This window comes from Poecilia reticulata, linkage group LG23 (genome assembly GCF_000633615.1).
Source record: "Poecilia reticulata strain Guanapo linkage group LG23, Guppy_female_1.0+MT, whole genome shotgun sequence".
Taxonomy (NCBI): domain Eukaryota; kingdom Metazoa; phylum Chordata; class Actinopteri; order Cyprinodontiformes; family Poeciliidae; genus Poecilia; species Poecilia reticulata.
This window is the reverse complement of record NC_024353.1, coordinates 11,459,832-11,475,735: the sequence shown is the minus strand read 5'-3', so window position 1 is coordinate 11,475,735 and position 15,904 is coordinate 11,459,832. Positions and strand designations below refer to the sequence as shown.

At 37.7% G+C, this 15,904-nt stretch overlaps 2 protein-coding genes across 2 annotated transcripts; one reads left to right on the top strand and one right to left on the bottom strand.

The window, feature by feature from the left end:
* Positions 1-4: 4 nt before the first annotated feature.
* On the bottom strand, positions 5-6,393 carry LOC103459440 (ras-related protein Rab-19-like). The gene is made up of 4 exons (XM_008400976.2): positions 5,433-6,393; positions 2,109-2,292; positions 1,725-1,828; positions 5-1,638 (listed from the first exon to the last, which is right to left on the bottom strand). The coding sequence occupies exons 1-4, from the start codon at positions 5,625-5,627 to the stop codon at positions 1,450-1,452; spliced, it is 672 nt and encodes a 223-aa protein (XP_008399198.1). The 5' UTR covers positions 5,628-6,393; the 3' UTR covers positions 5-1,449.
* A 1,362-nt stretch (positions 6,394-7,755) lies between these two features.
* On the top strand, positions 7,756-14,282 carry LOC103459441 (tetraspanin-8-like). Its single transcript, XM_008400978.2, has 9 exons — positions 7,756-8,022; positions 8,422-8,487; positions 9,108-9,221; positions 9,333-9,407; positions 9,480-9,578; positions 10,255-10,341; positions 10,800-10,859; positions 11,708-11,791; positions 11,920-14,282. Exons 1-9 carry the CDS (start codon positions 7,942-7,944, stop codon positions 12,022-12,024), a joined length of 771 nt encoding a protein of 256 aa, XP_008399200.1. The 5' UTR covers positions 7,756-7,941; the 3' UTR covers positions 12,025-14,282.
* The last annotated feature ends 1,622 nt before the right edge of the window (positions 14,283-15,904 follow it).

Genomic DNA, 15,904 nt, shown 5'->3' with positions numbered 1-15,904 from the left:
CGACTCAGAGTGACCAGTATAACATTTATTATAGTGATGTGATACTGCACGAGAATTATTACGGAAACATTAGGTCTATTACAAACAAGGTTTTTGTGTTGTTTGGACTCTGAATCCCGGTACTTACTGCAGTTCTGCCTCAAGCATACATTTAAAATCCATTTTTCACTTTTAACTGGTGTATTAATCAAAAGCACAAAAATGATTTCGGAGCCAAGCCTGATACGGTTCATTAATTGCTTGCTGGAAAGGGAGAAGATTTTTTTCCCCCCAACACATACTGGTGAATATTAGCAACAGTCGCCAAAAGTATAAAATTTCCCCCAATGGTTTTACATGTTTTATGATAGGCCAACACAAAGTTGTGCAAAGGGAAATAAAAAAATAAATAAAATCAGTTTTTTTATTTACAAATCAAGTTGGTCTATGATACAACCCCACTCCCAAGAGAAAGATTGAATTTTATTAATAAAACATGACCAAATCTAGCAAATATTTATAGATGTATGAATATCTTAGTGAGGCTAAATTTACCAGAGACTGTCTCAGAAAAGTAATAACCTCTTTTTCTAGTTTTTTTTTTCTAGTCTTTTTTTTATCTTATTGTAATCATACACTATGTCTTTTCCAGAAAATGGCTTTGAGGCAAACTGTTTGTGTTAGGACATGTTTTTGTTTCCTCTTTCAAATCACGTTTCCCTTTTTTATATACAAGACAAAGCCAACCCTAACGGGTTGCCACAGATCATGCGGTGCAGCACAGCACCATCTAGTGTTCAGACAGTGTCCCTTCAGTGTTCAATGGGTTAGAAACGTCAGATATTTTTTCCTCAGAGGTCAGAATTTCCTGACAGGCTGAAAAAGTTCGCTGAAAGCTGCTCATGATCAAATATGGCATTTTTATTTTCACAGCTTTTTGCAGCTGTGTCGTGAAATCAATTCAGACTTATTTCACAGTAGTTTTGCGTATGGCAAGCTGTTTTGGAAACTTTAATCCACAGTGTAGCGAGAGACCAAAATATATATATATATTCTTCCAAAAACATTTCAGCTTCATTTTAACAAAATCGCACCATAAAACAACCCCAAGCACTTAGCACACTGTTAGACTTCCAATGGTGTAAATGTATTTGCTTTAAACTGTTTTTAATTTAGAAAAATATTAGCAACATGGACCAGTTGATATGAAATTAGGTCGTTTGGCTGTAGCGCTTCCTGAACACTGATCGCAGATCTTTCCAGTAAAGACGCTTCATCAGCAATCCTCTCCGATCAGATACAACGAACATTTCTTCACCATATCTTTGACATCTGCCTTCTGGCAGATGCTAAGTACATCATGCCTCGACCTCACAGATCTTCAACCAGGAATTCCTCTGCTTTCTTTCACTCATCTACATTTCTGATAAATAAAACCCTTCAAGCATCTTCAGTCACAGTTTCTCTGCGTCAGCAACACGACTTCTTCTCTTTCTCTGGAGGAACGTAGGCCCCTATGCTGACATCGATTGGTCGAGAGTTCTCTCTGAGGAGGATCCGAGGCATGCCGTTGTTCTCATCCTGCTGGACGTTGAGGCCGTTACGAGACAGCAGCTCCTTGGCCATCATCAAGAAGGCTTCCTCCACATTCTGACTTTCCTGTAAAAGAGGAAATGCTTTAAATAATAATAAATAAAAAAATTCAACCAAAAGTTCAGAGTCTAAGCCGTGCTTCTATGCATTACCTTAGCAGATGTTTCCAAAGCAGCGAGTATGCCTCTTTCTTTTGCCAGATTGCAAGCTTTCTCAAACGGAACCTCCCGTTCCTCCTCCAGGTCACATTTGTTACCTAAATGGAGACGGACATGAAGCCATATTGGCAGCACACATAATCCTGCTTACGTTTGGGCTTGACAAGCGTGTATGGTTCAAGACCAAGCACTCAAACAGCCTTTTGAAAACATTTTGTTACGCTATGTTCTCTTGCTTTTCCTTTCCTTTAAACAGATACGGACCTTTGTGGCATGGTATATTTTTACCCAAAGTACATAAGAAGTCATAGCTCAAAATCAATCTATTTGTACATGCAGAGTGTATTTATTTGCTACAAAAGTCAAAATCCAACTCACCTATTAGCACCAAGAGGACATTGGCAGCTCCGTACAGCTCTACCTCCTTGATCCAATGGTCCACCGAATCAAAGGTGCAGCCTCGTGTGATGTCATAGGCAATCATGGCGCCGTGAGCGCTGCGATAGTAACTCTGAGTGATGGTCCGAAACCTCTCCTGACCTGCTGTGTCCCACACCTGCATCTGTATCACACAGAAATAATGCATCCGAGTGTAAGTTCAAGCTCGTATACAGCTTTCATCTAATAGAAAATAATCATGAAAAAACTAACTGTGGTTCAGTCTGGCTCCTAATATTAGAGTAAATAGGGGGATCTTTTTTTTTTTTTTTACAAAAGAGTCATTAATCTAGCGGTTTGAAAGTTACATCAACACTATGCATATTGGAAAATTAATCAGCAATGTCTTGAAGCAAACAATTTTCACGTTGATTTCACTGCGAAGAGTTAAAATTATTGCACAGTTTCACCATTTTGTCATGAGATGACAAAGATGATTATGAAAGAAACATCATTTAGGGCAAGGGCTGAACTTCCCAGAAATCTATGAATTCCCACTAGTGCCTGTGTTTGGGAGGGCTGCCAAGGATGAAGGATTAAGCAACATAACTCCCAAAAACAGGGACAGGAAGCAAAAAAATGCACATGTTCTTTTTGTGCTTGTTTTCAGAGAAGTTGCACAGCTTGCTGCTTCTGGAAGTTGGAAGATTACCATTTTTAAATTTACCTAAATTATAGAGATCATTTTGTGACAATCTTGAGTCAATTTAACCACATCTTCGTTTACGCCGCAAAACAATGCAGAACTTTGTGTAGGCTCAAATTTTTAGCAATCTAAAGTATTGAAAGACAGAGTCTGGCCATTTAATCCACCCAAGAACATTTTAATCACATGAAAATATCTATAGATGTCATTTAGACTCCAAGCAATGTTATCCTTTTAACAAAATTTTGCTGGGAGGGAAAGGTCAACAGTTTGTGTCGCGAAAACCATTTAAGGAGATTTTTACTTTTGTGAGTGTGACTGAAAGATGAATGGCAACAAACATGAGACGCTATGATTTAATTGTGTTTACTTTTTCTTATTATTAAGGCGACTTAAAGGCAGCCAAAAATAATAAGCTGATTTTTATGAGAACGTTAGTGTTGCCCGGCGTCAAACAGAAACAAACCCATGCTCAAAATATGGGCCTGGGCTGAGTCCAGACCACTTTAGCTATCAAATGTAAATGAGGGCAAAGACAGGAAGTGTCACACTAACACTTCCTCTACCATATGGTAAACTGTCAGTGATGCAAAAGGACAATGCTCCTCACTATAGAAGAAAAACTGTCATAGAAAAACTAAATATAACTTTATGTTGTGCACAACTGTGAGAGAAATGTTGCTCCAGTTAAAATGTGTTACATAAAGAGAAATTCAACAAAATATGTCATGTGCTTCTTGTCATCTGGGGTGTTATAGTTGCCCGATTTTGACCATGTGACTTATTATGGTCTGATCCATAAACTTTAACTGAAAGCTTGTTCTTCCTTCTTTAACGAGTTTAATGATCACTACTAGAGATAATGAGAAGCTAGAGGCCTTCAGGAAGCACACGAGGATGTTTCCTGAGATGTTGCTTTGAGTTTGTGAAAATTATCCCCAATAATTGGGCATTTGAGTTAATTTTATATGTTGACAATATGTGTAGCCTGTAAGCTGCAGAGGGCTTTAGCAACAAACACATATGTGGTAGGCGGGGGAAGCCTGTTGGTTTCCCTGCGGAGAATCCCAAGCCCTTATAGCATATCTCTGAGGATACTCCCCATGGATTTAGGAGACTTTTGTAACGTTGTAGCAACCAGCGTAAACTCAACGGGCCAGCCCCTTCCAATACACCACAGCTAGTTAGTGGAGACAAGTTATCATTTAGCAGCAAGAACTGAAATGAAGTGTTGTTTCCAAATGTCTTCCGAAAGTAAATGCAGGTTTGACTAGTCTAAGATGTATTTTAGTGGTGAAATAAATACTTAATTCCTTTCCTTTTGTACGTAGAAAAAGGTAAAAAAAAAAAAGAAAAAAAAAAAAAGAAACATAGCTGTGTCAGCTGCAAAAACAACTTCACAGACAGCCTCAGGCAGGAAATAGCTGTTGGGGTTGAGCGAAGACACAGACACATGAGTAGTCGAAAATAATAACTCATATGAACAGCAAGATCTTGGCAGTTCATGTATATTTCCACTTATTACAACCTTAAGGTGTAGTAATTGCAGGTGACATTTGTAGAAGCAGAAACAAAATTTGCTTGTATGAAAAAAATGAAATGCATCCAGATGTTTCAAATTTAAGCCACTCAAACTCATTACATTTTATTGACTTGCTATATTCCACCTGTCCACAATTGCTTTTTGATGGTGAAAATATTTTCCTTGCAATGACAAGAGCAAAAGATTAAATATGGAAAACACTCCCAAATTTGCAAAAGTAGTCATCTTTTTTAAACTTAATGAATTAGTACTAAATGTGCGTGATAGGTCATACAAGGCAATGCAAAATGTAAAGTGGGAGGAACATAATCAGTGTTTTTTTCAACATTTTTACACATAAACACCTGAAAAGATGGGTGTGGATTTGTATTCAGCACTCTTTACCCTAATATACTTAAACATAAACTATTAAAAAGTTGATCAAAAGTCATGAAGGGGACACAGCAGCAAGCAGCATGGATAGTTATGCACCGGCCACATCACACTGAACACATTATCCCCATTGTGAAACATTGTGCAGGCCGTATTGTGCTGTGTGGATCTAACAACATTAAATCCCAATGAAATACGTTAAACAATAGCAACATAAAAAAAACATTATGAAACGTTATGAGTTTTTGATGAAAGTTTCAAAAAAGTAACAACTTCCTTTTCAATAGCAAGTGCAGGACATGAGCGATCAGTCCAAGATCAATTTGTGGCATTACAAAGGCACAAAGGGAGGAACCTGATGGACCGGTTCTTCATACCAACAGCCTGTCAGGCTTGTTTTGGACCGAGTCAAACTGCCACTGCCACTTGCTATTCTGTCACTGGAGGAAACTCCTTTGAAAAAGAGGTCTCCTAAATGTGGAGCCCAGGGAAAATGAATTTGGTAGCTGTTAATTTCAATTTCTTTTTTAAAACCAACAAAACTACCCCCAAAATAGAATCTCTACTTTCCATTATTGCTCACGTGTGTCTGACTAACATATTTCAGTACTGCCGAGTCTTACGCCGATATAACGTTCGGATTTATACTCCTTCATTTAATGTCTTTTGCATGTCTAAAACACACGCTATGTAGAAAGCTTACCTTTACTTTCTTTCCTTCAATATCCACCGTCCTCACTGTGAAATCCACTCCGATGGTGTTCTGCTGTTTGTCAGAGAAAACCCCTGACTTAAAGTTCTGGAGCACGCAGGTCTTCCCCACATTGGTGTCCCCAATGAGGATGATCTTGAACAGGAAATCAAAAGTGTCATCGTGTTCAGGTGGTGGTGCCTGCATGGTGGAAGTACAGTGGAGTGTGTGTGTGTGTGTGTGTCGTTTTCAGTGTGAGTAGAGGAAATGATCCCTCCTTTAGCTGAACTGTAGATCTCTTGGAATGTTTGACCTTTTGTAGCTGAAAGGTGATTAGTTATCTTTAGGGTTGAATCGAGGCATAAAAACAAGCCCAAAATGATACTAAAAAAAAAATAAAATAAAATATTCCAAGCAGCAACAGCTAAGGAGAATATTTATCACCGAATTAGTTTGTGGTTAATATAGTAGATGCATCAGAAATCAACTGCTTCTATGTATATTTTCCTGTCCAGTTATGCATTCTTCCTCTTTAGTATCCCCAGAAAGTTTAGCATGTCCTTCCTCTCTTGTGCTCTTTCAGCGGGACAAAACGGTCTCAGTTCAGCTTCTCCTTTTAGCTCCTTCTCAGGTGTTGACCCACTTTACTGCCCACGGCAACAAATGACATGAAAATCCATCCCATCCTTTAAGTCCCTGTAAAACGGGCTCCAGTAATCCCCCCTTCCACCAAAAAATATGAATAAATAAAAATGAAAAAAATCTTCTTGATAGTATTAGTTAAAAGATATGTCTTTTTATAGCAGTCTGCAGTCCCAGGCACTTACTTATTGCTCTCTTACACGCATAAACATTCGTTCACGGTTCCTCCCACCGAGTTCCTTCCATCAGTTTTTCCTGTTCTTCCTCACCTGAGTCCTGCCCTCTTCACATCACCTGTGTGTAACAATAGAAACCTGCCCCACCTGTTTTCTCTACCCAGCCAAGCCTCATACCTAATGATGCACTGTGGGAAATGAAGTCAATTGTTTAGGAAATGGCACTTCAGATGTGGGTAAATCTAAAGGTTAAATTCCAACCATATTTTATAATTTATTTGATAAGCTCCCAATCTTTTTGCTGATTTCAATTGTCCTTATTGATAAAAAGAAACAAAATTAAAAGCTTCACATGTTACTGAAGCAGTAATAGTAATAGTACACCATTTCCAGTAACATTTTAAAGGTAACGTATCAGTGCTGCAATAAAGTTCCTTTGGTTTTTTTTAAGGTTTTTCTAATAAGACGCTAATAAGACTCTTCTACAGAGATCCTGGGTGCAGACATTAACCTTGCGTTGATTTGTTTTGCTTTTCTTTGTACCCTCACCCTGTGCCTTTGTGGGGTTTTTTTTCTTTCTCTCCTCCCTATCCTCTCAACCCAAAGCCAGTTGTTTCAGATTGCCTGGTTCTGCTGCAGCCTTCTCCCACAGGGAGTGGTTGCCACATGCTTGCTTCGGGTGGATTCAATATCGGACAACCTGAACGACCTTTTACCAACTAGTATGAAATAGTCAGCCAGGTTTGATTGTGATGTGACATAATTTTGATTGGACTGCTGTATAAATAAATTGAGCTAAGTTGTTAATGTATCTATTCTTAACTAGCAATTACAAAACAAGTGTTTTAACAAAAACATTTTAACCTGTAATTAGATTAGAATAAAGAACAATATTTAAAGAATGTTACAACTACTGTGATTGGGCTTATTTGAACCACTAGATCTTCCAATAATCTGGGATGTTAGGATTTTTCCTCCAAATTATATCGATCAATTTTCAGATTTCCCTGAGATTTCTTGGAGAAGAAAGAAAGCACTGGACCACACTCATGGAATACAAAGTGATAGTGGATTATGACTCATATACCAGTGGAAGCTTGGTTTCTTGGTCTGAATGTATAAACATTGACGCCGTTGAAGATTTTTAAAGTAAAAGACACAGCCAGAACTGGTGCTGGGATGGAAAGAGAGCCATAAAAATGTATTAAAGTTCCAATATTACATTTCATTTATAAAAAGTACATGATTTTTGTGAAACATCCAGAGCAGATCATTTACAATTTGCCATGTTTTGGGGGATTGTCTTTCAGGAGAATAAACTATTCTGAAGGCAAAACATTTAGATAAATGATATTTTATAGGATTAAATCATATCTAAAGCTTAAAAAACAATTAAGAATGGATTTCGCTTACTTAACATGTCCATAATCCTAGCTACAGCCTTGCTAATGCGCTTTTATAATAACCGGGCTGTTCAGAACTACTAGACTTCTTATTTCCTACACTTCCGGACGCCACCTGAAGGCAGCACGGAGTCAGCATCCAGCACATCACAGTGACGTCCTGTGCGGATACAGACGACAGATGCCCTTACAGTCTCCACGGCAAGCTTCTTTCTGTTTTCTTCTTATGTAAAAAAGAAAAGAAAAGAAGAAAAAAAAAGGGTGGGGGCGTTTTAAAACCTGGAAGAGTCAGCAGCGAGAATGCAGAAGAGCTCAGTGGTCGTGGTGGCGGATAAAACGAGCCTGAAAAGGCCGTTTATTTTCGCTAACGCTGTACATATGGTAAGCACATTCCAGCGGCTGTGAATGGAGTTTACCCGAACAGGCCTGTTTGGTATCTTCTTGAAATGTATCAGTTAATGTTTTTGTCTTATATAAATGCTACTGTTATATGAACAAATTATACATTTGAAGGGGGGTAATGCTTGTCACACGAGTTACATGCAAGCAGGTCGATGTTTTGATTGGTTGGGTTTTTATTGCTTTTCTTTCTTTTCTAAATAAGTCACTGCTCCTTTAAGAAGTAACAGCAGTGGCTTCAAGAAAACATAACCTTTAAGGATTTACGATATAAACTATAATATATCATTTCAGATGTCAAAAACCTGAATTAAATCTGGTTTAAATGATCTAAAAGCTAAAATAATTAATTAAATAAATAAATGTATATGTTTTTTCTAGGCTTTGTGTTTCTTCATGTTGAGGATGACTGTTATTTGGCATAGGGACCTCATACAAACTGGCAAGGTAAGATACACTTCTGATGTTTCTGATGTAGTTATATGGATGTATGCAGCTTTTAAGCATATATACGTTTATTGAGGGCTGAAAAAAGCTAACAAGGCAGGTGAGGAATTATTAATGAATCCCAAATGCAAAATGGAAGCAATTTTCCTATTTTGTCTCACTGGAATAACCTGGTCGTTCAACTATTTGCGAGGAAGATGTTGAGTTGCCTTCAAAAGTTAGGTTCTGAAGCTTTATCATGCTATATTAGTGCTGCACCTGTTCAGATCAAAATAGTAGACATTTTTATAATAAACTCTATCTTAAGGGGATTTTACCTGACAGACTAACCTGAAGTAGAGTGTAGAAGGGAAGTAGTAGATTTTCAACATGTTTTCATTTTCTACCAAGTGAAAATGTTAAAGCGTGGCAAGAAGAAAGCAATGGTAAGTCCGATTTCCAAAGACAACCAAAGACCGTAAACCAAAGTTGAGGTTCACAATACTTTTTTGTAAAAACAACTCATAACCATACATCATTTTCCTTGGAAAACAATGGCATTTAGTGTTTCAATGTGACATATTTTGTGCAGTATGAACACTTTAGAAGGCACTGAAATGCACTTTTACTTTTCTCTTCAGATGGTTCCCAGCATTTCTGTAGCAATGATGTATGTGATCGAGGTTGGCTGCCTGCTGCTGTCTGTGCTCGGTGTGTTTGGGGCCTGCAAAGGGAAGAGATGGTGTTTGATTCTGGTAAACAAAAAAAAAACAACACAAAAAATCTTAAAGCGCCTTGTGTGTTTTTGGGTTTCTGTTTGTGAAGGAATAATTATTGTATTTAAATGCCTGTGTGTCTGCGTGCAGTACGCAGCCGGGATGGCGGCGGCCAGTCAAACAATAATCATCAGAACGGCACTGAGTTACCAAGATGTTTATGAGGTACGATGTTTAAATCCCACGTGTTTGCACATTTTGCAAACCTTTTCTTCAGAGCTCTTTGTCTGTTTTCAGAAGCGTGTTGTCCGTGAGGAGTCCAAGCTGCTGGCCATGATGCCGCTCACTGCGCCCAACAAAGCCAACAGGACGTTGCTACATAATATCCAAGAGGAAGTAAGCCAGAGATTTTGTAGTTTGATAATATTTTTATATTTCTTTAAAATTTCTGTGAAACTTGGTTCTAATAAGAACATTAGCTCCACATGAATTGATGCCTCTACCTCTTATTAAGAGTCCAACTTCTCAATAGTTTTCAAGAAAACTCTTAATAAAGTTATCAACCCACATAAAATAAATCAATCTAATGGATTCTTGTAAATTCTGCTCACTTTTTCAGGTCACTATCATAAATAGAAATATTTTAGTAACTAATATCTTCTGGTTTTGGTTTTGTTTTTTAAATAAAGTTATTTTAAATGTAGATTACTGATATTGGATGTCTTTCTTTCTAAAGGCAAAGTTAATGGAACAGTAGCGTCACTAAAACAGAGCAGCTGAACTTTAAATAATTTTGCTATCGCCACCCAGTGGTGACAAGAGCTTACTGTATCCCTGGTGAAAAGCCACTTACTAACTTTCTCATTTAACTTTAATATAACCTCACAGGCTGATGTGAGGTTATATTGGGGATCTCTAAATGAAACAACTTGGTGTTGTTTCATTTAGAGATCCCCAGAAAGTGAGTTATTAGTTTGCTAAAACTTTTCCTTCTTGTTAAACGTTTTACAAGTTGTTGATTAAGTGGCTCTTGTTTTATGTTTAATCTTAATCCGGTTTGTGTCCGTTCCAGTTGGAATGCTGCGGTCTCATTGAAGGGTACAAGGACTGGGGTGCGTCCATCCCCGCCTCCTGCAACTGTCACTATCCAGGAAAATGTGTGAGTACTCCCCGTCTTTTAAAATATTAGCAACATAATCACGATTATTTTATGTAATTTGGTCGTCGTGTTGTACTTTAATCAAAATAAATATGGTTACAAAAACAAAAGCGCATTGGTTTTGGTCTTTTGGTGTTGTAATATTAAAAATTAAGACTAAGAGAATTAGGCTTGAGAATTTTAACAATTAATACTTCAATGTTTTGTTAAGGTGAGTTTTCTACACCACAAAAAGGACATTTTTAGCTTTCTTTCATAGTACTGATCTAAAAACAAAATACTTCGACTAAACCTGCAAATATAGACTATATACAGTGTAAAAAAAACTACAACAAGAAAGTGGCACCAGTGAGTTGTTGATTTACAATTAAAATGATAAGAAAAACAACTAAAGGAGGATTTGAAATTTTTGCATTTTTCATTTTACAATCAGGGTTAATCTTTGGTCTTTCAACCAGGTTCGACTACGGGGCAGCGCCACTATCGGGGCGCCGAAGAACCAGTATGTTTATCGAGAGGTAAAACACGCCACAGACACAGTCTCATAAATAACTTCATCAATTCTTAAGTGTTTGGTGTTATCCCAGAAGTCACTATCGACAACTCTTATGTCTTAACAAATGGGACTGCAAGTGGAAGAGTGATGAAAAGATGACACGGGGAACAAAAAAAAAAAAAAAACTCAAGCCTTACAAATCCAGTGTGGGGCTGAATTTCTGAAGAATAAGTACCAGACATGATGATTGCAAATTCACTACAGGTATGCTGATTAGAAACTGAAGCCAGGTGTAAAACCCATGAAACAGGAAGTAGCTCTAACCGATTCCACAGTAGGGAAATCTTAGCAAAATAAAACAAGAAGTTTAAATCAAATGCTGTTTCTAGATAACAACAGAAACAGAAAATCTTCAATGCAACCAGAGACGGAAGCCATTTGTACTGACGATGCCCAAAAGGATGCATCTGACAGCGCTACAACAACCTTAATATGTTGGTAGAAGGCGGGACGTATCAATGCTCCACACCAAAATAATGCAAAAAAGACTGACAATAATGATCTCAGGAGGCCTAAAAGCAATTACTTTGGTTTTATTGATTAGCTAAATTGATTAACTAAATTTTGGCCTCATCCAGTTCTTCTTCTTTATGCGTTTTTTCTGACATTTAAGTGACTGTTGATTAAAAAGAGGAACAAACTGGCCATTTCCCTCTGACCTTCGCTGTCGCTCTGTAAACAGCCGGCGAGTGAACTTCAGTAGGTGTAATTGGACACAGTGGAAAACAACATTAACACCACCCAGATCAATACCCTGTTTACGCCTGCTGCTTCGAGCCTTTTATGTTGCCGTGCTGTTTCGTCCCGCAGCCTTGCCTACCGATTTATCTCTCCGAACTGAAGCTGGCCTTCTCCTTGGTGATGGTAATACAGTTTGGGAGCGGAGTATTCTGGGTGAGGCTTTCGCTTCGTCACATTTACGTCAAACTTCTACTTACCTCGCTTAGCGTTTAGCGAGTAAGCGGCTCGAATCTTACGCATTTTTTTTTTTTGTTGTTGTTGCATTCTGCTTCCGTTCTCAGATCATCTTACTCGCCATGAGCATCAAGCTGATGGGACAGATCAAAAGGAAACAGGAGTTTATAGCTCTCCTCCAGTCCAACAGATACGTTCCCGGCGCTTTCTAGAGGCAGCAGTATGTCTTAAAACACACACACACACACACTTTACAAACTCCTACAAGCGTACGTGGTTTGAATTGGCACATGGAGCTGCATACCATAACCAGGCTATAATGTGCTGTAGCAATATATGTTATGATTTTATACATGTTACTGCATGTAACTGATGTTTGAAAAGTGATCTACATGGTTAGATTAATATTATTATATTACTGTTTGAAGCCTTACTGCTGTAAAACAAAGCAATTTTACTTGTACTTACATGATATTCACACTTTTACATGCTTCCATCATATAGAAGATTGTGCTTTCAACCAATATTTTTTCAAGTAAGTTGTTTTTCTGGTGCTTTTTTCCCCCCTGGGACATGTAAGGATGTCCCTTAATATATATATTTTTAAGTTCAATATGCACATAATTACCTTTATTTTAACTTCATTTGTTCAAAAATGGTCTGAAATTTAGCTACTCTATTGATTATTTTATCATTTTCTGTATCCCAACCTTCCGAGATCAATTCAGTGTTTTTAACAGGTTCAGTACCGCAGTAGGCACTGCTTGTTATAAAAACTGGGATTCGAAACTGTAAAATTATGACTGCGGCTTTCTGCGCTCTCCCGACTTATAATGATGTTTGGCGAGGAAAGATGTATTTTAAATGTACTTAGCTGCTTGAAAACCCTTTGGAAATCCTGTGATTTATTGATTCACTACAATGCTCTAAAACGTGATCACAAATGCTCTCTAAGGAAAAGCTTTCTTCAAAGGCGTTATGCTATAGGTAGATACGCCAAACAGGAAGTGAGGTTAAGGTGTTAATCAAGCACAAATATGCCCAACATCATTTGCTTCATGTGACTGAAGAAAGCCACAACTTTGTTTAAGTCCAATTTCTTAAAAACATGTGTTTGAGTCAGTATGTAGATCCTAAGCATTCTGGAAAGATGTGGAAAAGTACTGTTTGGTTACAGTAAGTATTGAATTAGAAACCAAAAAGGAAAAACACATTTTAAGCCCTCTCCCCTCTAAAATCTTTATCCATCTATCTGTCCATCCAGCCAAACCTCAATCTGTCATCCCCAGGGCATGATAAATCATCTATCTGCTCATCCTATCTAATTACTAATTACTTATCTGTTTGTGTTGCTGCTTCCTTCTTCTCTTCCTTACAATGCCTTTTTTTTTTTTTTTTTTTTTTTGCGGGTTAGGTTCTTAGGAAATGCCTGACCGCTGTATATAAATATTTTTTATATATTCACAGAACTGGGAATATGTGTAGGAACCATTTACTTACTATATAATATATTATCTCAATCCAGTTGATTCAAAGGCTATGTAACATTTGATCAAAAACACTGCAGTATTTATTTATTTAGTTTTTCAAGCCCGATTGGTGCATCTTAAGCAGCTTTCAACAACCTCGAGTGGTGAGTTTGTAGTGGCGAGAATGAACGCTGAGAACCAGATGATGGTGAAGATTATTTAATGAAGGAAGCTCAAAACAGTCCAGGATGACAGGCAGCACGGCAGAGAGCTAATTACCGGTAGCAACTGATACACTGAAGACTGAAAACGAGAGCTAAGCAGACCAGGACTTCTCAGTTCAACTGGAGAGCCGACACACGTAACAACAAATGACATTAGACAAGGACCCAACGAGACAAAGGACACAGGTGGACTTAGATACACAGGGAGGGCAATCAAATAAAAAGAGACACAGCTGGGAACAATCAAGAGGGAAGACAGACTCACAGGGGAACAGGCTAATAAACACAGAAAAACCTCAAAATAAATACACAGAAAACACAGATCACTGTATGCCAAAAATTGTGTTCTTGTATTATATGCACTTTTTTAAAAAATAGAAATTAGATCACCTTCCACATGCACACACGATGCACTTTTTGTCTTTCCTTTCTCCATTTGTTTCACTGTTTGTGGATAAAAATAGATTCTAACTTAACGTGCATCTGCATTACAACCAGTTACGTTAAAGATGATTTCTTTTGTCACTTAAGCACACATGAAACTGCATTAGAGTGAACAATAGTCATTGGAAAATATTAATACTTATAAGCTTCTTTCAGCACCTTTTTTTTAAGTGTTTACAAATGCTTCTATTGAATATAATCAAGTATTTCTTGCATATATAATCAGGTTAGACCAACAGAATGAGTCACATTTCTCATTGAATGTCTTGACTTCTTGTTATGCACATTGTATATAACTGAAATGTTATGGTTGTTATTGGATTTTTTTTTTTTTTTTGAAAAAGCACATTAAAATGGGTGAATGATATGTGATGAGATCAACATGATTGAAGAGATGTCTTGGTTTTTGTTGCACATTGAAAAGCAGTTAGACCGTCTTTTGATTTGGGGAAAAAAAAAATGCTGAACTGCATAGAGGTCTAGAGATATTATTGTTGGGAAATAAGTCATCAGCTTTCTAGCAGAAATTCCACCATTAATATTGATTTTTCTGCATGAGCTACCTGAGGTGAGAGACTCTCCTTGGTTATACATTTTGAAATGAAATTTGTCTACCTGTGCACTTAAACCATAAATGCCTGATATGCAGTACATTGTTTAAAGTTGAGGCAATTTTATTTATGCAGTCACTGTTTATTGTTATTATTATTATTATTTACAATGTGAACCTTAAATAATGTTCTGTAAATAGTAGGAATAAAAATGTGATTTTTGATTTTCGCTTAAAAATGTGCTGTGGTGTGATTTATTACAACTTTAAAATATGTGTTCAGAATGGGGGTGGCTTGGTAGCATTACACATAGTTACCAACTGTTTAAAAGTTGGCATTTTTTAAAAATACATTTTTGAAATAAATACATGTTTTTCCTCCTCCACATTATATATGGAGGAGGAAAAACATCCATCCATCCATTTTCTTCCGCTTATCCGGGGTCGGGTCGGGGGGGCAGCAGCTTCAGAAGGGAGGCCCAGACTTCCCTCTCCCCAGCCACTTCTTCCAGCTCCTCCGGGGGAATCCCAAGGCGTGCAGGCCAGCCGAGAGACGTAGTCCCTCCAGCGTGTCCTGGGTCTTCCCCGAGGCCTCCTCCCGGTGGGACGTGCCCGGAACACCTCACCAGGGAGGCGTCCAGGCGGCATCCTGACCAGATGCCCGAGCCACCTCAACTGGCTCCTCTCGACGTGGAAGAGGAAAAACATGTATTCACAAAATAAATGGTGCGATTTTTTTTTTTTATTCAATGATATAAAAGCAAGAAGAAGGAGATACAAAAATTGAGTCACAACCAGTTATAAAAAAAAATCCTGCTTCTAACATTGTACATATTGTAGTATTTAAATTCCAGAGGAACAATATATATGTAATATGTAGGGCTCACTGTGACATTTTCACAGGAACAAAGGCGGTTCTCCAGTATGAGGACCCCTAGTGGTCAGGAGAGGAAACAGTCCTCAACTTCTAACTTTCATCCAACCAAGATGTCTGCAGTTTTTTTTTTCATTGGTTTGTGTATTTTTTATGATTTGAATTTGGTTTTAATTATGTTATGCATAAGCATCAAAATAAGCAGAAATAAATCTGAATACCTCACGGTGTATCGCCCGACAGCATAGACGTACAAATTCCTACTTTTTCATGATATTCACTTTTAATGAGTCACCTGTAAGTTAAAGACAACATCAACAAAAAAAATAAAAATAAGAAGTACAGCTTAAACCACTCTAAACGCAAAGACGTTTCCAGAAGTCTCCCCACAGGGTGTATGCGTGATATTTATAACACATTTCCAGGGGCGGATCTAGAAAAATATTTATGGGGTGGCAAGAGGGTGGCAGGGATTTTTTCAGGGGTGGCAGCATATGCCAATGTGTGTGTGTGTGTGTGTGTATATATATA